The 24,192-nt window shown below is 47.3% G+C and overlaps 1 protein-coding gene across 2 annotated transcripts in view; it reads left to right on the top strand.

Moving 5' to 3' along the window:
- LOC121541613 (breakpoint cluster region protein-like) overlaps window positions 1–24,192 on the top strand; it is a 128,980-nt gene that overhangs the window by 86,286 nt on the left and 18,502 nt on the right. For both annotated transcript variants that reach the window (XM_041850767.2, XM_041850766.2), the window contains exons 3-8: window positions 5,979–6,163; window positions 18,122–18,226; window positions 18,345–18,530; window positions 22,489–22,596; window positions 23,648–23,708; window positions 24,027–24,079. In XM_041850767.2, the coding sequence (XP_041706701.2) occupies window positions 5,979–6,163; window positions 18,122–18,226; window positions 18,345–18,530; window positions 22,489–22,596; window positions 23,648–23,708; window positions 24,027–24,079 (698 nt within the window). The remainder of the gene's footprint in view (window positions 1–5,978; window positions 6,164–18,121; window positions 18,227–18,344; window positions 18,531–22,488; window positions 22,597–23,647; window positions 23,709–24,026; window positions 24,080–24,192) is intronic.

Raw genomic sequence — 24,192 nt, 5'->3', positions numbered from 1 at the left:
GTGTGCCTTCTTAAAAGTTAATTTGTGGAATTTCTTTCCTTCTTAATGCGTTTGAGCCAATCAGTTGTGTTGTGACAAGGAAGGGGGGTACACAGAAGATAGCCCTATTTGGAAAAAGAGCAAGTCCATATTATGGCAAGAACAGCTCAAATAAGCAAAGAGAAACGTCAGTCCATCATTACTTTAAGACATGAAGGTCAGTCAATCCGGAAAATGTCAAGAACTTTGAAAGTTTCTTCAAGTGCAGTCGCAAAAACCATCAAGCGCTATGATGAAACTGGCTTTCATGAGGACCGCCACAGGAATGGAAGACCCAGAGTTACCTCTGCTGCAGAGGATAAGTTCATTAGAGTTACCAGCCTCAGAAATTGCAGCCCAAATAAATGCTTCACAGAGTTCAAGTAACAGACACATCTCAACATCAACTGTTCAGAGGAGACTGTGTGAATCAGTCCTTCATGGTCGAATTGATGCAAAGAAACCACTACTAAAGGACACCAATAAGAAGAAGAGAGTTGCTTGGGGCAAGAAACACGAGCAATGGACATTAGACCGGTGGAAATGTGTCCTTTGGTCTGGAGTCCAAATTTGAGATTTTTGGTTCCAAACGCCGTGTCTTTGTGAGACGCGGTGTGGGTAAACGGATGATCTCCGCATGTGTAGTTCCCATCGTAAAGCATGGAGGATGAGATGTTATGGTGTGGGGGTGCTTTGCTGGTGACACTGTCTGTGATTTATTTAGAATTCAAGGCACACTTAACCAGCATGGCTACCACAGCATTCTGGAGCGATACGCCATCCCATCTGGTTTAGGCTTAGTGGGACTATCATTTGTTTTTCAACAGGACAATGACCCAACACACCTCCAGGCTGTGTAAGGGCTATTTTACCAAGAAGGAGAGTGATGGAGTGCTGCATCAGATGACCTGGCCTCCACAATCCTCCGACCTCAACCCAATTGACATGGTTTGGGATGAGTCAGACCACAGAGTGAAGGAAAAGCAGCCAACAAGCGCTCAGCATATGTGGGAACTCCTTCAAGACTGTTGGAAATGCATTCCAGGTGATGCTGGTTGAGAGAATGCCAAGAGTGTGCAAAGCTGTTATCAAGGCAAATGGTGGCTATTTGAAGAATCTCAAATATAAAATATATTTTGATTTGTTTAACACTTTTTTGGATACTACATGATTCCATATGTGTTATATCATAGTTTTGATGTCTTCACAATTATTCTACAATGTAGAAAATAGTACAAGTAAAGAAATCCCTTGAATGAGTAGGTGTTCTAAAACCTTTGACCGGTTGTGTATGTGATTAACACAATGCAGTTTTACACCATTCATAACAGCAGCAAAGTAGGTTTCCTTTATACTTTACTTATTGGCAGACTAAATAGCCTTGGTTTCTCAAATGACTGCCTCGCCTGGTTCACCAACTACTTCTCAGATAGAGTTCAGTGTGTCAAATCGGAGGGCCTGTTGTCTGGACCTATGGCAGTCTCTATGGGGGTGCCACAGGGTTCAATTCTTGGGCCGACACTTTTCTCCGTGTATATCAATGATGTCGCTCTTGCTGCTGGTGACTCTCAGATCCACCTCTATGCAGACGACACCATTTTGTATACATCTGGCCCTTCATTGGACACTGTGTTAACAAACCTCCAAACGAGCTTCAATGCCATACAACAATCCTTCAGTAGCCTCCAACTGCTCTTAAACACTAGTAAAACTAAATGCATGCTTTTCAATCGAACGCTGCTGGCACCCACCCACCCGACTAGAATCACCACTCTCGACGGGTCTGACCTAGAGTATGTGGACAACTACAAATACCTAGGTGTCTGGTTAGACTGTAAACTCAACTTCCAGACTCACATAAAGAATCTCCAATCCAAAGTTAAATCTAGAATCGGCTTCCTATTTCGCAACAAAGCCTCCTTCACTCATGCTGCCAAACATGCCCTCGTAAACTGACTATCCTACCGATCCTTGACTTCGGCGATGTCATTTACAAAATAGCCTCCAACACTCTACTCAGCAAATTGGATGTAGTCTATCACAGTGCCATCCGTTTTGTCTCCAAAGCCCCATACACTACCCACCACTGTGACCTGTACGCTCTTGTTGGCTGGTCCTCACTACATGTTCGTCCGTCAAACCCACTGGCTCCAGGCCATCTATAAATCACTGCTAGGCAAATCCCCGCCTTATCTTAGCTCATTGGTCACCATAGCAGCACCCACCCGTAGTCTGCGCTCCAGCAGGTATATCTCACTGGTCATTCCCAAAGCCAACACCTCCTTTGGCCGCCATTCCTTCCAGTTCTCTGCTGCCAATGACTGGAACGAATTGCAAAAATCTCTGAAGCTGGAGACTCTTATCTCCCTCAATAACTTTAAGCATCAGTTGTCAGAGCACCTTACCGATCACTGCACCTGTACACAGCCCATCTGAAATTAGCCCACCCAACTACCTCATCCCTATATTGTTATTTATTTTGCTCTTTGCACCCCAGTATCTCTATTTGCACATAATCTCTTGCACATCTATCATTCCAGTGTTAATACTATTGTAATTATTCTGCACTATAGCCTATTTATTGCCTTACCTCCATAACTTGCTACATTTGCACACACTGTATATATATTTTCTGTTGTATTTTTGACTTTATGTTTTTTACCCCATATGTAACTCTGTGTTGTTTTTATTGCACTGCTTTGCTTTATCTTGGCCAGGTCGCAGTTGTAAATGAGAACCTGTTCTCAACTGGCTTACCTGGTTAAATAAAGGTGAAATAAAAAAAATAAAAAAATTTTTTACCTAGAGCTGGCATCAATAGACAAATGTTTCTGGAAGTCAAGTCACATGATACTTCTGACCCTCTGGTGTTTTGGAAAAGACCCATGTGTTGCCATGGCATCAGAACACCTGCTTTTCCCTGTGTGATTGTACTTTTCCACCTGCTTGGGGAAAAAGGCCTCTTACCCCCAAAAAAGGTTTCCATGCCAACGTGATTAAACTGTGTTTTTCCTTGTTGCCGATGGTTAAGCTGCCCCTGTGTGTGTGTGTGTGTGTGTTGATGGTGGATTCCTCCCGTGCGGGGGCTGCTCGGGGATGAGAGAAGAGAAGAGGTTAGGCAGGAAGCGGGAGCTGGGGTGTGACCAGAATGAGTATGGCTGCAGCTGTGGAGCCTGCCAGTGGACAAATGGAGGACCTGTGCAAAGCTGGGGGAGAGAGTGCGAGAGAGGGGGAGGGAGAGAGACTCACTGGGCTAGAGGGGCTGTTATACTGTAGACTCTGTCTGGGCCTGGAGGGGACTGTCTATGGATGGGTCTGGTAAGAGATACTGTATGTTCCCAGGGGCTAGGACCTATAGCATAGTGCCCTTACATCTGACCAATAACTGCCTTATGATATAATAATAATATGACATTTAGCAGACGCTTTTATCCAAAGCGACTTACAGTCATGCGTGCATAATTTTTTTTTGTATGGGTGGTCCCGGGGATCGAACCCACTACCTTGGCGTTACAAGCGCCGTGCTCTACCAGCTGAGCTACAGAGGACTGCTAAATGGCATATTATTATTATTATATCATAAGGCATAGAATTACACAAAAAATTTATGCACGCATGACTGTAAGTCGCTTTGGATAAGAGCGTCTGCTAAATGGCATATTATATTATATTATAATTAGTCTAGAATCATAACAGACACAAACAGACCACAGTGTGACCACAGTGGTGCCAGGACAACAACCTCTCCCTCAACGTGAGCAAGACAAAGGAGATGATCGTGGACTACAGGAAAAGGAGGGCCGAACACGCCACCATTCACATCGATGGGGCTGTAGTGGAGCGGATCGAGAGTTTCAAGTTCCTTGGTGTCCACATCACCAACAAACTACCATGGTCCAAACACACCAAGAAAGTCGTGAAGAGGGTACGAGAATGCCTTCGACAATGCCTTTTCCCCCTCAGGAGACTAAAAAGATTTGGCATGGGTCCCCAGATCCTCAAAAAGTTATACAGCTGCACCATCGAGAGCATCCTGACCAGTTGCATCACCGCCTGGTATGGCAACTGCTCGGCATCCGACCGTAAGGCGCTACAGAGGGTAGTGCGTACAGCCCAGTACATCACTGGGGCCAAGCTTCCTGCCATCCAGGACCTATATACTAGGCGGTGTCAGAGGAAGGCCCCAAAAATTGTCAAAGACTCCACAGTCACCCAAGTCATAAACTGTTCTCTCTGCTACCGCACGGCAAGCGGTACCGGAGTGCCAAGTCTAGGTCCAAAACGCTCCTTAACAGTTTCTACCCCCAAGCCATAAGACTGCTGAACAATTAATCAAATGGCCACCCAGACTATTTGCATTGACCCCCCCCTTTGTTTTTACACTGCTGCTACTCGTTGTTTATTATCTATGCATAGTCACTTTACCCCTACCTACATGTACAAATTACCTCAACTAACCTGTACCCCCACACATTGACTCGGTACCGGTACCCCCTGTATATAGCCTCGTTATTGTTATTTTATTGTGTTACTTTTTTTTTATTTATTTTTTTACTTTAGTTTATTTAGTAAATATTTTCTTACCTCTATTTTCTTAAAACGGCATTGTTGGTTAAGGGCTTGTAAGTAAGCATTTCATGGTAAGGTCTACACCTGTTGTATTCGGCACATATCAAATAAAATTTGATTTGATTTAATACAGGCGTGTACAGAATACATGCATAGGGGATTCACAGGTTGACTTAGTTAATGTGTGTTTGGAAGTCTTTGGATCTTGGGTGGTTGTACTTTAGCACTAAGGCACTGTAAGGAACTCTGTTAGTCTACTTAACGTGGCTTTTTGTCTTATCTCCTCTACCTTGTTGTATTCAGAGGTGGTAGTGGTCTTGTATGGTCTTGTATGGTCAAGAGGCTATTCTTGGTTGTGACTACAGCCATCACAGACTACTACTCTACTCAACTCACACAGACTCTGTGAGTGTTCCTCTGGCACATACTTTACCAGTGTCTCTCTATACAGAGTCTCTTAATGGCCCTTGGCATGGGGTACTGGGCGGCCAACTGGCAGGCGGTGTGTCCATCCTCAGACAGACCCTCAGTGTTCCCCTGGCCAACAGTGGGCACTAGCTAGTGGGCAGACAGAAAGTCACTATGGGCAGTAGGCTCTGGGCACAGTGGGCAGTGGACACCCAAGCAGGCAGGCAGGGGAGTGTGGGATATCTCACACTCACTTAGAGGTTAGATCACACTGCTGTACTCATGAGACTGGCCGCATAGAAGGAGAGGGAAAGAGAGAGGGAGAAAGTGAGTAAAAGAGAGGGGGTGGGTATGCGACAGCATGGTCACATACTTGTATGTCACAGTTTATATCAAAGATATCTAAGCCATATCTCTCACCACTGACAGCATAGAGAGTAGGCTACTCTCTCTGCATGTAGGGTCCCTGGCTGTCAATTCCAGTGTGGGGGAGGTAGAGCTCATGAAAATGCAGACAGAATGCTGATTAGAGAGAGAGAGAGAGAGAGAGAGAGAGAGAGAGAGAGAGAGAGAGAGAGAGAGAGAGAGAGAGAGAGAGAGAGAGAGAGAGAGAGAGAGAGAGAGAGAGAGAGAGAGAGAGAGAGAGAGAGAGAGAGAGAGAGAGAGAGAGAGAGCCTGTCTGAGTCAGCACACATGAACCATGGCCAGCTCTCGTGGGGGGTATGTATGTGTGTGGGGGGATGACCAAAAGGTCTCTGACATTCTGACTCGGATGGCTTCCCCTCAGCACTTACCAGAACTCTCCACTGTACTCAGCCTCCTGGCCTTTAAGGAATGTTCACTACAAACACACATATCCAAGACATACTAGGATAATGAAGCTTATAAACTGTGACTCAACAACATGATCGCAAATGCTTTGTCTGTACTCAAATAATACGACTACAAATCATTTGACTGACGTTTGTTCACTCCAATCACAGACGGTCCGTTCACGGGGACCCCTCCCACTTACGGTTATGATGCAGACCGTGCGGAGGAGCAGAGGCGCCACCATGACATCCTGCCCTACATCGACGACTCACCCTCCGCCTCGCCACACCTCAGCTCCAAGAGCCGCGGCAGCCGAGACACCCTCTCCTCCGGATCCCTTGAGTCCTCCAAGTCGGTGAGTGTGCCCCCTCCCCCTTCAATTAAGTCTACCACAAAGGTCATCTCCCACTCATTCCAGGAATCTCCTCATATCAAACAGGGATTTATTTCCCAGTCTATAGAGTACCACAGTATGAGTCACAATACCCATAAAACCTAGCGGTCAAACAGGAAAATGGTTCCAATCGTTTTTCCACCATTCATTTTTCCCATAGGGGATTTTAGAAATGAGGGCTGTGTTTCGTGTAGGCTTACCCTGGCGTGACGTTTTGATAACCATGTAAATCTCTCTAGGACAAGGTGACTTTTATCAAAATATTCGCCTGTATTTATCCACCCCAAAATGAAATGCTAATTAGCTGCTAATGTGGCTATCATAAATAACTACAAATGCCATGATGATCTGGACGAGACTGGCGAATCTCTGGATGAACTATCTAGTGTTACCTACGTGTAATAATTAATAAATTGGCTACATTTCTTTAAATGGACAATTCTGTGAACTGTCTTGTACAAGTTTTAAATTGACACAATACCTGTTAGCAAAGGTGACAGCTAGAGATGACGTGCAGGTGCTTGCAGGGATTTGTAGTTTTGCATGATGTCTACTTTGATGCTAATTAGCATTTTCAAATCTGAGAGTAAATAGAGCCGAATATATTGATAAAAGTCACCTTGTCCGAGAGAGGTTTACATGATTGTCACAACAGGTTAAGCCTACACGAAACACAGCCTTTATTTGAAGTGTTTCTAAAATCCCCTATAGGAACAATGAATGGGAGAAAAACAATTGGAACCATTTCACTGTTTGACCGCTAGGTTTTATGGGTATTATGACACCTCCACAGTGGGGCTCTATTCTATCACCCTCTGGCCCTCCCTCACGGCCTCAACCATGAAGAGACATAAACACTTATCTCTGAGGCACATGTATACAGTGCCTTCAGAAAGTATTCAGACCCCTTGACTTTTTCCACATTTTGTTAGGTTACAGCCTTATTCTAAAATTGATTTATTTTTATTTTTATATATCCTCATCAATCTACACACCATACCCCATAATGACAAAGCAAAAACAGGTTTTTAGAAATGTTTGCTAATTTATACAAAATAAAAAATTGAAATATCACATTTACTTAAGTATTCAGACCCTTTACTCAGTACTTTGTTGAAGCACCTTTGGCAGCAATTACAGCCTGGAGTCTTCTTGTGTATGACTCTACAAGCTTGGCACACCTGTATTTGGGGAGTTTCTCCCATTCTTCTCTGCAGATCCTCTCAAGCTCTGTCAGGTTGGATGGGGAGCGTTGCTGCACAGCTATTTTCAGGTCTCTCCAGAGATGTTCGATCGGGTTCAAGTCCGGGCTCTGGCTGAGCCACTCAAGAACATTCAGAGACTTGTCCCGAATGTCACGCCCTGGCTCTAGGGACTCTTGTATGTTGAGCCAGGGTGTTAGTTTCTTTGTGTAGTGTCTATGTTTCGTTTTCTATGTTCTGTTCTAGGTTATGTGTTTCTATGTTGGCCGGGGTGGTTCTCAATCAGAGGCAACGAGAATCAGCTGTTGCTTGTTGTCTCTGATTGGGAACCATACTAAGGCAGCCTGTTGTCCACTTGTGTTTTGTGGGATCTTGTTCCGTGTAGGTTTGTGTATGACCGAGGACTTCACGTATCGTTTGTTGTTTTGTTATTTGTATCGTGTTGCTAAGTACACTATTAAAGAGATGTACGCATATCACGCTGCACCTTGGTCCAATCATTATGACGATCGTGACTGAAGATCCCACCAATACAGGACCAAGCAGCGTGTCCAGGAGCAAACGCCGGAGGTAACGTTAGTGGATGTCCTCCTCGGTTGGGGGCAGATCACGGAGGAGGAGGCCGTCCGTTACCGGAGGGCGATGAATGGGGAGACCCAGGCAGAAGAGGAGAAGCGGTGCCAACCGGGCCGTCGTCGGATAGGCAAGAGGCAACCCCAATACATTTTTTGGGGGGGGGCACACGGCATGGACGACGGGGCGGCTGGAGGCAGCTACAGGGCGAGTTTGTGGATTAGGAGAGGAGGCCACCGGGTTTGGGGGGCTGGAAGGGAGGTTGGCGGAGCCTAGAGGTAGAGCAGAGCCAACTCCCCGTACTCAGGCTAGGCAGCGTGAGACTGGGCAGGTTCCGAGGTATGCGGAGCTGCGTACTGTGCCGCGAGTGGTCCGGCACAGTCCTGTACGTCCTGTGCTAGCACCACTCACGTGTCGTGCTAAGGTGGGCATGCAGCCAGGACGGAGTGTGCCGGCTCAACGCTCGTGGCCTCCAGTACCCCTCCTCGGTCCCGGATATCCTGCGCCAGTGTCACGTGCTGTAGTGCCAGTACGAGTACACAGCCCTGTACGTCCTGTGCTGATGCCTCACACAGAGTGTGTAAAAATAGGCATTCAGCCAGGACGGGTTGTGTCAGCTCTTCGCTCCAGACCTCCAGTCCGTCTCCACAGCCCGGTCCGGCCTGTTCCTGTTCCCCGCACCAGGCCTGTGGTGCGCGTCGCCAGCCCGGCCCGGCCTGTTCCTGCTCCCTGCACCAAGCCTGTGGTGCGCGTCGCCAGCCCGGTCTGGCCTGTTCCTGCCCCTCGCACCAAGCCTGTGGTGCACGTCGCCAGCCCGGCCCGGCCTGTTCCTGCTCCCCGCACCAAGCCTATGGTGCGCGTCGCCAGCCCGGCCCGGTCCATTCCTGCTCCCCGCACCAAGCCAGTGGTGCGCGTCGTCAGCCCGGTCCGGCCCGTTCCTGCTCCCCGCACCAAGCCAGTGGTGCGCGACGTCAGTCCGGTCCGCCCCGTTCCTGCTCCCCGCACCAAGCCTGTGGTGCGCGTCGCCAGTCCGGTCCGGCCCGTCCTGCTCCCGCACCAAGCCTGTGGTGCGCATCGTCAGTCCGGCACAGCCCGTGCCTGTTTCACCGGTGCCCACACAGCTGCTCCACACCGGAGCCTAAGCAATCCGCTCCACCGATGTCCAGTCCAGCTCCAGCCAGCGGGGGACCAGACCAGGGGCGCTACGGGGGGGTTGTTAGAGGGTGGTGGTCACGCCCGGAGCCGGATCCGCCTCCGAGGAGGAATGCCCACCCGGCCCCTCCCCTGTTGGGTTTATGTTGGCACGGTCACAGTCCGCGCCTTTGGGGGGGGGGTACTGTCACGCCCTGGCTCTAGGGACTCTTGTATGTTGAGCCAGGGTGTTAGTTTCTTTGTGTAGTGTCTATGTTTCGTTTTCTATGTTCTGTTCTAGGTTATGTGTTTCTATGTTGGCCGGGGTGGTTCTCAATCAGAGGCAACGAGAATCAGCTGTTGCTTGTTGTCTCTGATTGGGAACCATACTAAGGCAGCCTGTTGTCCACTTGTGTTTTGTGGGATCTTGTTCCGTGTAGGTTTGTGTATGACCGAGGACTTCACGTATCGTTTGTTGTTTTTGTTATTTGTATCGTGTTGCTAAGTACACTATTAAAGAGATGTACGCATATCACGCTGCGCCTTGGTCCAATCATTATGACGATCGTGACACCGAAGCCACTCCTGCATTGTCTTGGCTGTGTGCTTAGGGTCGTTGTCCTGTTGGAAGGTGAACCTTCGCCCCAGTCTGAGGTGGAGGTGTACAATTTCTTTTCTGAGGTCTTGGCTGATTTCTTTTGATTTTCCCATGATGTCAAGCAAAGAGATTCACTGAGTTTGAAGGTAGGCCTTGAAATACATCCACAGGTACACCTCCAGTTGACTCAAATGATGTCAATTAGCCTATCGGAAGCTTCTAAAGCCATAACATAATTTTCTGGAATTTTCCAAGCTATTTAAAGGCAACTTAGTGTATGTAAACTTCTGACCCACTGGAATTGTTATAAAGTTAATTATAAGTGAAATAATATGCCTGTAAACAATTGTTGGAAAAATTACTTGTGTCATGCACAAAGTAGATGTCCTAACCGACTTGCCAAAACTATAGTTTGTTAACAAGAAATTTGTGGAGTGGTTGAAAAACGAGTATTAATGACTCCAACCTAAGTGTATGTAAACTTCCGACTTCAACTGTAAGCTTATTATCGTCATTCATTATCTGTATTACCTTAGTTATATTGCAGTTTTTGTGATGTGATAAACTTGTGATAGGTGTGTGTGTGTACACCTCACTGTTTGGGTTAGCCTGGTGCAGTGTGAGTATGTGTTGTGCTAATAAACTCACTGTGCTGCAGTCAGTCTCTCTCGCTCTCTCCCCTGGAGGAAGTTGTCACATCAATGGTTATAAAGGAAGGCCTATGACCTGCCCCTGACTCGCCTCAAAGGCAGAGAGAGCGCTTGTCAAATTGATTGATGGTTGAATCTTCTAATAAATGATGCCTGGGCTGCACCCAACCTCTGACCTGTGGGTTTGTCTCACTCATTGGTTTTAATAAGCACACACACACACACACACACTCTCTCTCTCTCTGCTACTACATCTCTTATCTCTCCTGATCTCTCTCTCTCTCTCTCTCTCTCTCTCTCTCTCTCTCTCTCTCTCTCTCTCTCTCTCTCTCTCTCTCTCTCTCACTGTCCACAAAGAGTGATGGATTTGTTATACAGTAGCAGGGATTGAGTGAGATTTGCTAAGCAAACTCCTGTATTTGGAGGCACAATCCCAAAGTAAACATGCTACTGTAGTTTTAGTAGAGCTAGCAGAAAGAGCTCCAGCTAAACATATTACACTCATAAAACAATCCAAACAACTGCACCACACATAGACAGATTGGTGCACACTGAGACGTTTTTCAGTAATTGTCTCCTAAATGCAATTATGTCCCTCCCTGACATGCCCTCTCGGAGGAAGGGAAGAGTCCTCCTCTCCTCAATGATACCCCTGTCATCCCCCCTTTCAATGAGTCAGGCTGGAGAGAGCCCATTGATTGGTTCAGCCGACTGCACAGCATCGTGATGTCATCAGAGTGAGTCAGAGTCACCACACTACATGCTTGGCGAACGTCTCATTCCAAAATCATGGGCATTAATATGGAGTTGGTCCCCCCTTTGCTGCTATAACAGCCTCTACTCTTCTGGGAAGGCTTTCCACTAGAAGTTGGAACATTGCTGCGGGGACTGTGCAGGTGTTTGATGGGGTTGAGGTCAGGGCTCTGTGCAGGCAAGTCAAGTTCTTCCACACTGATCTCGGCAAACCATTTCTGTATGGACCTCGCTTTGTGCACAGGGGCATTGTCATGCTGAAACAGGATAGGGCCTTCCCAAACTGTTGCCACAAAGTTGGAAGCACAGAATCGTCTAGAATGTCGTTGTATGCTGTAGCGTTAACTTTTCCCCTGGAACTAAGAGACTGAACCATGAAAAACAGCCCCAGACCATTATTCCTCCTCCACCAAACTTTACAGTTGGCACTATGCATTGGGGCAGGTAGCGTTCTCCTTGCATCCGCCAAACCCAGATTCGTCCGTCGGACTGCCAGATGGTGAGGCGTGATTCATCACTCCAGAGAACTCGTTTCCACTGCTCCAGAGTCCAATGGCGGTGAGCTTTACACCACTCCAGCCGACGCTTGGCATTGCGCATGGTGATCTTATTCTTGGCATCCTATGACGGTGCCACGTTGAAAGTCACAGAGCTCTTCAGTAAGGCCATTCTACTGCCAATGTTTGTCTATGGGGATCGCATGGTTGTGTGCTCGATTGTATATACCTGTCAGCAACGGGTGTGGCTGAAATAGCCAAATTCACTAATTTGAAGGGGTTTCCACATACTTTTGTATATATAGTGTATCTCCCCCAGAGTCTTCCGCAACCATCAGGCAGGCCATTCCTGAGAGATCACCCCTGAGGCAACGACCTGGAAAAAGGTCACTCTCATGTCTGTGGACCCTGCCAGCTCTTCTGAAGGGTTAAGATTCTCCTCAAGGCTGTTATGTCTTTAATGAGTCCCCACTGCCTGGCATTTTTTTATGCCTGACTCAAAATGAATTTAATTTTTGTTGCCTGACTAAAAATGATTAAAAACAAAAGTCATCGTGGGATGCAGTGTGGCAGACATCAACCCAGAGATGTAGAATAACTAGATAGACTAACCGTCAGGCCCCTGTAGCATATCTCTCTGTCAATGCCTATTTAGTCAGTCTCTCTTGAAATAGAAAGTATTACAGTACAATAACTCACTCCTGTACAGAAATACTTCAGAGAGAGAGGGATGATGGTGATTTTCAGAGGAAATATGAGAAATGAAAGTGAACAGGACTAATTTAAAATGAGACGCCAACACCCGCCTCCTACTTGGCTTTGAACCTTATGGAAATCTCGCTACCATGGGAAACTGAGAGAAGAGAATAAATGTTATTTCAATGTTTCTACATTTCTCTCAATGTCCTCAGTTATTAGGCCATCTGCTTACTCATATGATAATAACTGTTAGTATATATATTATGATGTATTTCCAGTGAGCAATTAGATTGAGACATACTTAAACAAATCAGTAGTGATGATGAATCCATACTATTAGCACCACTGCTAGTTATAATAATAATAATATGCCACTTAGCAGACGCTTTTATCCAAAGCGACTTACAGTCATGTTGTGGTATTTAGGATGTATTTAGCGAATGAGAAATGAAGTCAAGATACACAAAGTTACTGTAGACTGACTTTGGGTGGGTGCTTCCCTTATGATTGTCCTACTATTTACACACACACACACACACACACACACACCAGACACACTCAACACTTTTAGTTGTGTGTACAGTAGGTACCTACTTTAAGAGAGGGGCTGCTGTGTTAGCATAATCAGCTGAGCTATAGGCCCAGGCCTAGACCCCCTCTGTCTTGGGCGTCTGAACTCTGAGAGGGGCTCATTAGTTGTTGCCACGGCAATGAATAAAATATGTTATTATGGAGATGTGATGGGCCCCCCTAAGGAGAGGAGGAGTGTCTGGGCCTGAGCAGTGAATTAATAAACACTCGTTGTTTTCCCTTCTCACTCAGCTCCACAACGTGGGCTGGCTGGGCCCATTATAACTCTATAAGGTTTCACTAATTTTCTCTTCATTCACTTTAATTTAAAGAGATTCTCTGGTACTTTTGTATACTTTTTAGCCATTAGTTCTAAAAGTAGTGCTCACGATCCAAAAGTGGACCCCAAAAATGACGTACTATGTGCAGATACACTATATATACAAAAGTATGTGGACACCCCTTCAAATAAGTGGATAAGGCTATTTCAGCCAAACCCGTTGCTGACAGGTGTATACAATCAAGGACACAGCCATGCAATCTCCATAGACAAACATTGGTAGTAGAATGACCTTACTGAAGAGCTCAGTGACATTCAACGTGGCACTGTCATAGGATGCCACCTTTCCAACAAGTCAGTTCGTCAGATTTCTGCCCTGCTAGAGCTTCCCCGGTCAACTGTAAGTGCTGTTATTGTGAAGTGGAAACGTCAAGGAGCAACAACGGCTCAGCCGCGAAGTGGTAGGCCACACAAGCTCACAGCACGGGACCTAGGCCCCTTAGTTCCAGTGAAGGGAAATCTTAACGCTACAGCATACAATGACATTCTAGATGATTCTGTGCTTCCAACAGTTTGGGGAAGGCCCTTTCCTGTTTCAGCATGACAATGGCCCCGTGCACAAAGCGAGGTCCATACAGAAATGGTTTGTCGAGATCGGTGTGGAAGAACTTGACTGGCCTGCACAGAGCCCTGACCTCAACCCCATCGAACACCATTGGAATACCGACTGCGAACCAGCCCTAATCGCCCAACATCAGTGCCCGACCTCACTAATGCTATTGTGGCTGAATGGAAGCAAGTCCCTGCAGCAATGTTCCAACATCTAGTGGAAAGCCTTCCCAGAAGAGTGGAGGCTGTTATAGCAGCAAAGGGGGTCCAACTCCATATTAATGCCCAGGATTTCGGAATGAGATGTTTGGTCATGTAGTGTACTTTTGGTCATGTAGTGTATAATATAATAATATGCCATTTAGCAGACGCTTTTATCCAAAGCAATGTTTACGTATGGGTCCCGGGGATCGAACCCACTACCCTGGTGTTACAAGCGCCATGCTCTACCAATTGAGCTACAGAGGACCACTTTGGTGTATGTGCACCACATCATTGCTCTATCTCTCGCTCTGCTGTGTGTGCATCTTGCTAGCTGTCACTCAATGGTGAGGGGCTCAAGATCATTGGCTAGCACTCTAATTGCTAGGGGGCTGGCCCACGTGGGGGAAAATGTAGGGAAAATGGCGCCGCACAGCTTTTAGTAAACAGTCGCTTTCAAACTAGGGATTTCGTTGTTAATTGAGGTAAGACAGTAATTCTGCTCATAGATTATGCATGTATGAACTACGCATTGACACATCCAGCCCAAAGCGGGAGGTTTAAAAAAGACTTACTAGTCGCCAAAGTTCCAGAGCATGTCTCAGGCTTTTGCCTTGCCAAACTTACAGGGTTAGAGGATGGATGAAGATTAGCTAAACACCAGAAAAATATTAGATTCAACGTTCAATGGATTGATCTTCTTCAGGTGAAATAGGTGGTCACACATCTGTTCTCAGGCATGTAGTTGATCCAAACGTCCAAAGCGTACATACTCTTGTCAAATAAAATGCTTAATATGATCTTCTCTTTTAACACTCTCAATTATGGAAGCAGAAAAAGCCTATTGTATAAGAGCCAAAGAAGCAGAGCCAAACACAGCACAGACATGGTAATGAAGTCCACAGCACAGACCCCTGGGTAGTGGAGTCCATCAGTTTGTCTGGACCCCTGTAGTTCCCCAGAGACTCTTACTGACATCTGCTGCTTCCACTACCTGTGCAGTGGCCATGGAAACAGGAGTTTCAGGCTCATTTACCCCCCATTAACACACACACACACGGTACTTTCTCGCAATCTGTAATTAATTTCAGCATTTATGCATGTGTTGGACTTATTATCTCTCTCCTATGTCTTTTGTTACTAAATTGTTTCACACACACACACACACACACACACACACACATTTATTTTACTATCCTTGTGGGGACCAAACAGCTGATTCCCATTCAAAATCATATTTCCCCTAAACCTAACACTTAACCTTACCTTAACCCCTAAACCTAACCCCTAACCCTAATTCTAACCCTAATTCTAACCATAACCCTAAATCTAACCCCTAAGCTTAAAATAGCCTTTTTCTATGTGGGGACCTGGCGAAATGTCCCCACTTGTCCAAAGTTGTGTGCCTTTTGAGGAATTCTGGTCCCCACAAGGATAGTAAAACCAAACACACAATCACATACACACAATCACACACAGAGATAAGCCCCATACCTGAGGGTGCATAATGTCTGGCCCTTATCCCATCTGAGACTAAAGTACATTCTCCTCATAGTCTCCCATTAAGGCAGTAGTCAGATCCCTCGCTATTGTAGCTTACCCCTCCCCTCTCACTATCTCTCTTTCCAAGGACCCCAGGCTGTGCTCTGAAATAGCTGGGTACAGATAGCTTTAGTTCAGCTTAGTGAACCAGACCCAGGAGAGGTACTGCCTGGCCCAGCCATGGCCTTCTCTACCATGCCCTGCTCCACTCTCCCCCTCCTCCACTCCTTCTCTCATCTGTCCTGTAGCCTGAGGGTTAGCTATGCCTCCTGCCATGACTCTCCTCTGTCTGGGCCACTTTTAGATACCAACCTACATCCCATGGGAAACCCTGACTGCCAGAGTTATTTTAGGTTCCTTGGTTAGGCAAGACGGCCCAAAGATTTTTCCTTGGCCGCATGTTGAATGTTTTTACTCTATAATGAGGTTGGGTTGGCCTGGAAGAATGTGAGAACAATGGCTTCTTTAAAGATGAAGCTGTATCTTGTATTTTACACCTGTCACGCCCTGACTCAGGGGACTCGTATATGTTGAGTCAGGGTGTGTATATTCTTTCTTATGTAGTATTTTCTATGTGGGATCTAGTGTGTATGGTTCTATGTTGGCCGGTGTGGTTCCCAATCAGAGGCAGCTGTCGCTCGTTGTCTCTGATTGGGGACCATACTTAGGCAGCCTATTGGCACTATTGAGTTGTGGGATCTTGTTCCGGGTAAGGTTTGTTGTATGTACAACCTTAGGACTTCACGGTTCGTTTGTTTGTTGTTTTGTCGTGTGTTTATTCAGTGTAAATAAACATGTACGGATATCACGCTGCGCCTTGGTCTGTCCCGTCATTGAACGAACGTGACAGAAGATCCCACCAAACGAGGACCAAGCAGCGTGCCCAGGCGGAGCGAATAGCCATGTCACAGGTGGGCAATTTGTGGTCATGGGAAGAGATATTTGCGGGGAGAGGACCATGGGCTAAGGTAGATGCCCAGGCAGGAGAGGTGCAACGGCAACACGGAGGAGGCCGGTCGAGGAGGAAGCCCGAGAAGCAGCCCCAATACATTTTTTTTGGGGGGGGGCACACAGGGTGGTTGGCGGAGCCTAGTGTCAGAGCAGAGCCAACTCCTCGTACTCACGTGAGGAAGCGTATGACTGGGCAGGCTCTGGGTTATGCGGAGCTACGTACTGTGTCGCCAGTGCGCCGGCACAGTCCTGTACGTCCTGTGCTTGCACCACGCACGTGCCGTGCGAAGATGGGCACCCAGCCAGGACGGGGTGTGCCAGCTCAACGCTCCTGGTCTCCAGTACGCCTCCTCGGTCCCGCATATCCTGTGCCAGTTCTACGAACTGTATCGCCAGTGCGTGTGCACAGCCCAGTGCGTCCTGTGCTGATGCCTCACACATACTGTGCGGAAGTAGGCATCTAGCCAGGACGGGTTGTGCCAGCTCTCCACTCCAGACCTCCAGTCCGCCTCCACAGTCCGGCCCGGCCTGTTCCTGCTCCTCGCACCAAGCCAGTGGTGCGCGTCGCCAGCCCGGCCCGGCCTGTTCCTGCTTCTCGCACCAAGCCAGTGGTGCGTGTCGCCAGTCTGGCCCGGCCCGTTCCTGCCCCTCGCACCATGCCAGTGGTGCGTGTTCCTAGTCAGGTCCGGCCCGTGCCTGCTCCTCACACCAGACCAGTGGTGCGTTTGTCCAGTCCGGCACAGCCCGTGCCCGTTCCACCGGTGCCTGGTCCAGTTCCGGTCAGCTGTTCTACTCCGGAGCCAGAGCAGTCCGCTCCACTGGTGCCTGATCCAGCTCCGGTCAGCTGCTCCACTCCAGAGCAGTCCGCTCCACCGGTGCCTGATCCAGCTCCGGTCAGCGGCTCCAGTCCAGACCATGACGTCAGCCCCTCTCCAGGTTCGGGGTCTCCCACACCAGGGTCCAGACAGGGCCTGGCGTATCGTGGGAGGAAGGAGAGGGGAAGCAGCGCGTCGAGGTCCAGACCAGACCAGGGGCGCAACAGGGAGGCGGAGAGTGAGAGGTCATCACGCCCCGAGCCGGATCCGTCTCCGAGGCGGAATGCCCACCCGGCACCTACCCTGTTATGTTTATGTTGTGCGGTCGGAGTCCGCACCTTTGGGGGTACTGTCACGCCCTGACTCAGGGGACTCGTATATGTTGAGTCAGGGTGTGTATATTCTTTGTTATGTAGTATTTTCTATGTGGGATCTAGTGTGTATGGTTCTATGTTGGCCGGTGTGGTTCCCAATCAGAGGCAGCTGTCGCTCGTTGTCTCTGATTGGGGACCATACTTAGGCAGCCTATTGGCACTATTGAGTTGTGGGATCTTGTTCCGGGTAAGGTTCGTTGTATGTATAACCTTCACGGTTCGGTTGTTGTTTTGTCGTGTGTTTATTCAGTGTAAATAAACATGTACGTATATCACGCTGCGCCTTGGTCTGTCCCGTCATTGAACGAACGTGACAACACCCCAGCTTTTATAAACTATTGCTCCTCTATCTTCCCACTACATTGTTGTCATTCAGACTCAAACTAATGGTCATGCCTGGTTTGCATTGTCTCAGTCTGTACAGTACTTGTATGTGCACTTTTGTCATTGTTGTTTCCTATGTGTTCGTTGCAGACGGAGTTGGACTTAGAGAAAGGCCTGGAGATGAGGAAGTGGGTTCTATCTGGGATCCTGGCCAGCGAGGAAACCTACCTCAGCCACCTGGAGGCATTGCTACTGGTAAGAGGCTGGAACACACACACACACACACACACACACACACACACACACACACACACACACACACACACACACACACTATACAAACTCTCTATCTCTCTCCCTCCTGTTCTCTCAGCCTATGAAGCCTCTGAAGGCAGCAGCCACCACATCCCAGCCGGTGCTGACCATCCCTCAGATTGAGACCATCTTCTTCAAGGTGCCTGAGCTCTACGAGGTCCACAAGGAGTTCTACGATGGCCTGCTCCCCCGGGTGCAGCAGTGGAGCCACCACCAGCGCGTGGGGGACCTCTTTCAGAAACAGGTAAGGTCATAAGACAGATCCTTGGGGTGTGCCCATGCCCTGTGTCTGTAGAAGCCTGACAGCTACATGGCTACATGGCAACATGACATCATGAGCCTTATTGAGAACGATACAGGACCTGAATGTATTATACAGTCTGCCTGTGTTTCCGTGTGGCACAGCTCACTGCAGCAACCTTGCTCTGAATGGTAGCCTTCAAATGTCCGATCTGATCAAAATGTATAATCAAAATGGTAAATTAAATCACTTTGATCAACCTCATGAGGTGCAAACTCTATGGGGACAGATGGAATTATCCACCCAGCCCCCCTCACCCAAGAACTTCTGCCATGGAGGCCGGAACCAAACCTATACTGACTGAGTCCATTTCATCATGTTAACAATGGGTCAATTAACTCTGAATGAATCACTTGTTTATCCCTCTAATACTCATGCAGTCACTGCAGTAGAGCCGGAGCCGGGCCTGTGATGAGTACTGTGTGTAAGAGGACAGTGCACAGGGAGAAGGAGAGTGTCACCATGCTGTCTTTTCTGCTGAGACTAATGCTACACTGTGTGCTTTGTGTCTCTAAGAAGCAGCCTATAAATAGTGCCATACACCGAGCGATGGGAGGCTTTTATCTCTCTCTTCCCTACTATTAACATCAGAAAGCTCGCTCTCCCCAGAAGCCTGAAGAAGGAAAGGTTGCTGGTTCGAATCCCGGAGCCGATTGGGTGAAAGAAATCTGCCGATGTGCCCTTGAGCAAGGCACTTAACCCTAACTGCTCCTGTAAGTCGCTCTGGACAAGAACGTCTGCTAAATGACCAAAACAATTTTTAAAAAATGTAAAAGGAGTTTTTTTATTTGTCTGTTTATATTGTCAGGGCGGAACATGCCGGAATCCTTTTCCGTATTTTATTTATTAATTGTTAGTATTTTTTTCTCCTCTGTCTTTCTCTTGTCTGTGTCTACTATGTGATAATCAGTGGCATCAACCGCTGCGTTTTGCATCTCCCAGGAGACAAGCGTTGAGAGAGGAGCAATTTGGATGAATGGATAGTAGGCTATAACAGAGGAGCAGTTCGTTAGTTCTTCATCTCTCTCTCTCTCTCTCTCTCTATCCCTCTCTCTATCCCTCTCTCTTTTTCTCTCTCGCTCTCTCTCTCTCAATCTCTCCCTCATAGCAGAGGACATCATTCCTGCTCCTCTCCTCTCCTCTCTCAACAGATGTCAGTCAGGGGGAGAAGACGCCGACTCGGCAGAAAAAGTCTCCCTACATGACAGCCATTTAGGGATGGAGGAGGGGAGCGAGAGAGGGATGAGAAGAGAGTCTCTCTGATAGAGCTGTCTCCCCCTGTCTCTAAAGTCTCTGTGTAGCAGACAGGCAGCCAGAGGAGTAGTAACAGCACATCACTATCAGAAAGAAGGGAAGAAAACTCCTGTAAAGCCCCAAAATGGGGCTAAATAATATACAGTAGTGTTTTCCTCTCATTGTCCACTCACTCACTGCTGTTTCTCATGTAGGCCTACTGATACACCATGAAGACTGACATTTCTTTGTTTAGGATAGATGGATAACAATGGTGTATTTTATGAGTAATTTACACAAATGATACAGTATGTACACAGACATGCATCAACATACAGTACTGTACATGCTATGTGTATTGTCAGGTTACATTATTGTGCTGTTGATGACTTCTTCCTCCCTGTGCGTGCTAGATAAGAAAATCATCCCAACCATGCGGTTACACTCATCATCTTCCATCACCATGCATTCAGCCAGCAACTGTGTGTCCCGAGCGGCTCCAGTGGCTCCCGCTGTGTTGTCTGCAGCTCTATTACCGCCATTCCGGCTCCTCCCCGCCCATAGTGGGATTGTCACGCTCTGAATTCCTGTCCACTGTGGTGCAGATTGATTCTGGCCCGAGGCAGGACTCAGACGCAGTGGGGATAGGATTGCTTGGTGCGCTGAAAATTGCTTTACCCCATAACTTCCAGCATCTCCTGGGAAAACGTGGGTTTCTTTCGCAGAGGGTCTAAATCGATTGTCTCTTTGTGTCGGCAGCGGACATGAAATGCTGTAGAGGTCAGGGGTCACACCAGGGGGATAATGTGTATGTGAGGGAATGGGATGAGCTCATAGGTGATGCTAGAGAGAGGAGAGGGTTTTTAGGAACAGGATCTGGCAGCCCATCGACATACAATGCACTGTAAAAATGTATTATCAGATGCAAATGGACCTGTGCTAAGGGGATTCAGATAAGCCGTGTTCTTGTAGGCTTTTCTCCAGCGTCAACTTAGCTGCATGTGTGTGAAACATCTCTGCGTTTGCCTCAGTTGCCCCCTCTCTCACCATCACACACTCTACCCCATAGAAACCCTGGCAATTTGACTGGTAAACACATTGGTACACTCGCAATGGCTGCCTGGTATTGTGATGCAATAATTTTCATGGTAATGTGGCTCATGGAATGTATTATTTTTAATGTAATTTGAGTTGATTCAATAAATCACAGCACAGATTGATGGGTACACTCGCAATTGCCGCCAGTCCACCCATTATGCTATCATTGACTTGAATGGGGACGCCCGTTCTATTCATTCTATTCTCTCCCCTCTTTATCCCCTGTTCTCACACTTATATTCTGGAGAACGGATTGGGCTGTTGAGCACTAGGGAGATTAATAGTGTCACTGGCGGGCAGGGTTTCAAGGAGTTCCAAATGTGCTTTTACAGCAACCGTTACCACAGACGTTAATTAACATTTTAGTCATTTAGCAGACACTCTTATCCAGAGCGACTTACAGTTAGTGAGTGCATAATTTTTTTTCATACTGGCCGCCCGTGGGAATCGAACCCACAACCCTGGCGTTGCAAGCGCCATGCTCTACCAACTGAGCTACAGAGGAGGCCCAATTACTCACCCCGCAGGCCTCCACTCCAGCAGGTTAGCGTTTTTCGTCATGAATCTTGTTCTGGAGGCAGCTCTGCAGAGTGGTCACTAGCTGGCACAGCCACAAAGTCATAAAGTCAGATGTTAAACCTAACCTTAACCCTAACCTTAACCACACTACTAACCCAAATGCCTAACCCTAATGTTACGAACCCCGTGGCTTTAAACGTCTAGGGTGGATGGACAAGAGACCCGTAACATAATTCATGCAAATTAGAATCGTGACATGGAACAGTGAGAACAAAAACTACACGACAACCATAAACTACCGTCAAACATAAAAGGTTTATTTTTGAACACACGGTAAAGGTTTGGGAAAAAGGGCTGAGCAGGACCCAAGAAATGAAACAATAGTGTAAAACACCCCTAAACTGATCTTGCCTGCATTAAGAACCGCTAAGCTACTGCTAATCATACAAAAATACAGTGGGTGGTCCGCTCAGGTCTAACTAGTGTTTTTAGACAGTTTTCTTCCTACGGGTAATGTATGCCCAAGGGCAACTTGCTTAAATTCCCCTTTTCCCAGAAACACACAAATGAAGACCAGAAAGCACATTTTTGTTTTCATGAATTTTTACAATATAGGCAATTTTGACTTTGCAGCTGGCCATCTAGCGGAAGTTGCTTAGTTCTGCCTCGAACAAGACTCATTCCAATAAACGTCAAACTGCTCCTCTCTGCCTCTACCACTACCATGGCAAAAGCCATAGGCCGGAAATGCGCCACGGAAACGCTGGTGCTTCCTGTGGCGAGGATGACACTGCCCCGTCTGTCGAACTGTGTCACCAAGTCTGTGTTTCTGTTTCTCCTTCCCTCGTTATGGTGAACTCTGTTGTTGCACTGCCCAGGGGTTGTAGCTGTCATTTCTCATGCTGTGATTATGCCAACATATCCTTATTTTCCCCCAAAACAGCAATACAAAAAGAAGGCCTACTTTGGTAAATATGGGCTATGGGACGTGGTGACAGTGTTTTAATGTGACCTGTATTTTGTCCCCTCTCTCTCCCTGTTCGTCTGACAGGCCAGCCAGCTTGGAGTGTACCGGGCCTTTGTGGACAACTATGAGGTTGCCGTGGAGACGGCGGAGAAGTGCTGCCAGGCAAACACGCAGTTCGCTGAAATCTCTGAGGTAATTGGAACTGGCACGGAGGTAGAGGGGGAGGAGGGAGGGAGGGGTGATGACTACTGGTCTGGATGGGTTTTGTCCTTTCATCTTGACTATGGGGGCCAGGGGGTACACCTCTTGTTTTGGTCATGGGAGATGATGACTTGCTGTGGAACAATGCAGAGGGTGAGGGTGTGGTGGTTCATATTTTGTGTTGGGTTTCTGGTTGCGTTGTGAGCCCCCAGCGGCTTGTGATAGAGACCCTGAAGTAGGGAAATGCACTCCATCTTACCTATGTGCAGATGAAGCATGACAGGCTAATATATTCATTAATCATCCCCCAAAACAGTGCTTTACAGTTAGCCTGAAGGGCCCAGCCATGCTAGTGGCAGAACGTCTCTCTCGGATAGGAAGTGGAATTACTTGAACAAAGAAGCATAATGCCAGGGCAAGGACACTAAACATGCCCGTGGTGCTGTCTCATTTTGGGAGAAACTGTTTAGACAACGATGTACGAAGCTGGGGTTACACTTGGTGTAATGCTTCATTACTTGTCAGACTACAGGGGTGAATGGGTTAAACAATCAAATCAAAATTTGACTAAGATCTCTTGACTAGCAGGGTTTTTGAGGGCTTATTTTGGACTAATATTCAAAGTCCTTGTGTAGCCACGATCGCTGATACGTCAAATCTTGTGCCAAAGCTACCGGTGAACATTAAGGATGGTGCCTGGATTTGAGGCAGAGAATCAATCACTCAGTGTTCTTAATGGGAAATGTAACGATGCATGTCTCTCTGCCATCTGAATGTGATGGTGGGAAAAATGCTGATGCGGGCTTGAATTAGGAATTAGGCTGAGGTGAGTGTGTCTGTCCTCAGTGCTGGTGGCCTCTCTGTGTCCCAAATGGCACACAATTCCATTTATAGTGCATTACATTTGACCAAGCCAAGGGCCAGGCTATTATTATTATTTGCCAGCACCACAATGGTTGTACATGTATGAAGCATGTTGATTAGTTTCAGGTTTTCCCCTGTGTAATGTTGTCCACTGTTCACTCATTCTGTATCCCTACAGAACCTCAAGGTGAGGAGCACCAAGGACTTGAAGGACCAGTCAGCCAAGAACTCTCTGGAGAGTAAGTAGCCAACAGCATTACTGAACATGGGTGTATTCAGGCTGGCTAGCGAGGCTAGTATTCACTAGGAACCTACAGCAAGAAAATAGGCCGAAACGAGGAAGGACCTACCTGTTGCAAAGCATTTCGGTACGGTGCAGAATGTTTTGCTACGGTGTGCACTAATGAATACACCCCATGAAATCACTACCACAGGCTGGTGCACATTTTTTGGAACAGCACTTACAGTATTTGACTGGGGTCATGTCATAATGCTCTGACTTAGGTGGAGTGGTTGTAATATAATTAATGCTGCTGTCTCTCCTTTCTCTCTTTAAGCTCTCCTGTACAAACCAGTGGACAGAGTGACACGAAGCACCCTGGTTCTGCATGTGAGTACAAGCCAGCAGCAAAGCACACAGTTTGCCTTTTGTTCATTTTCCTGCTCTTTTTTATGTACCGGTAACTCTGTGAACCTCACACCACATGATTTTTAAATACTGTC

Source organism: Coregonus clupeaformis, chromosome 27 (assembly GCF_020615455.1).
Source record: "Coregonus clupeaformis isolate EN_2021a chromosome 27, ASM2061545v1, whole genome shotgun sequence".
Lineage (NCBI taxonomy): Eukaryota > Metazoa > Chordata > Actinopteri > Salmoniformes > Salmonidae > Coregonus > Coregonus clupeaformis.
The sequence above is the reverse complement of the archived record's forward strand: the minus strand, read 5'-3'. Positions and strand labels throughout refer to the sequence as shown.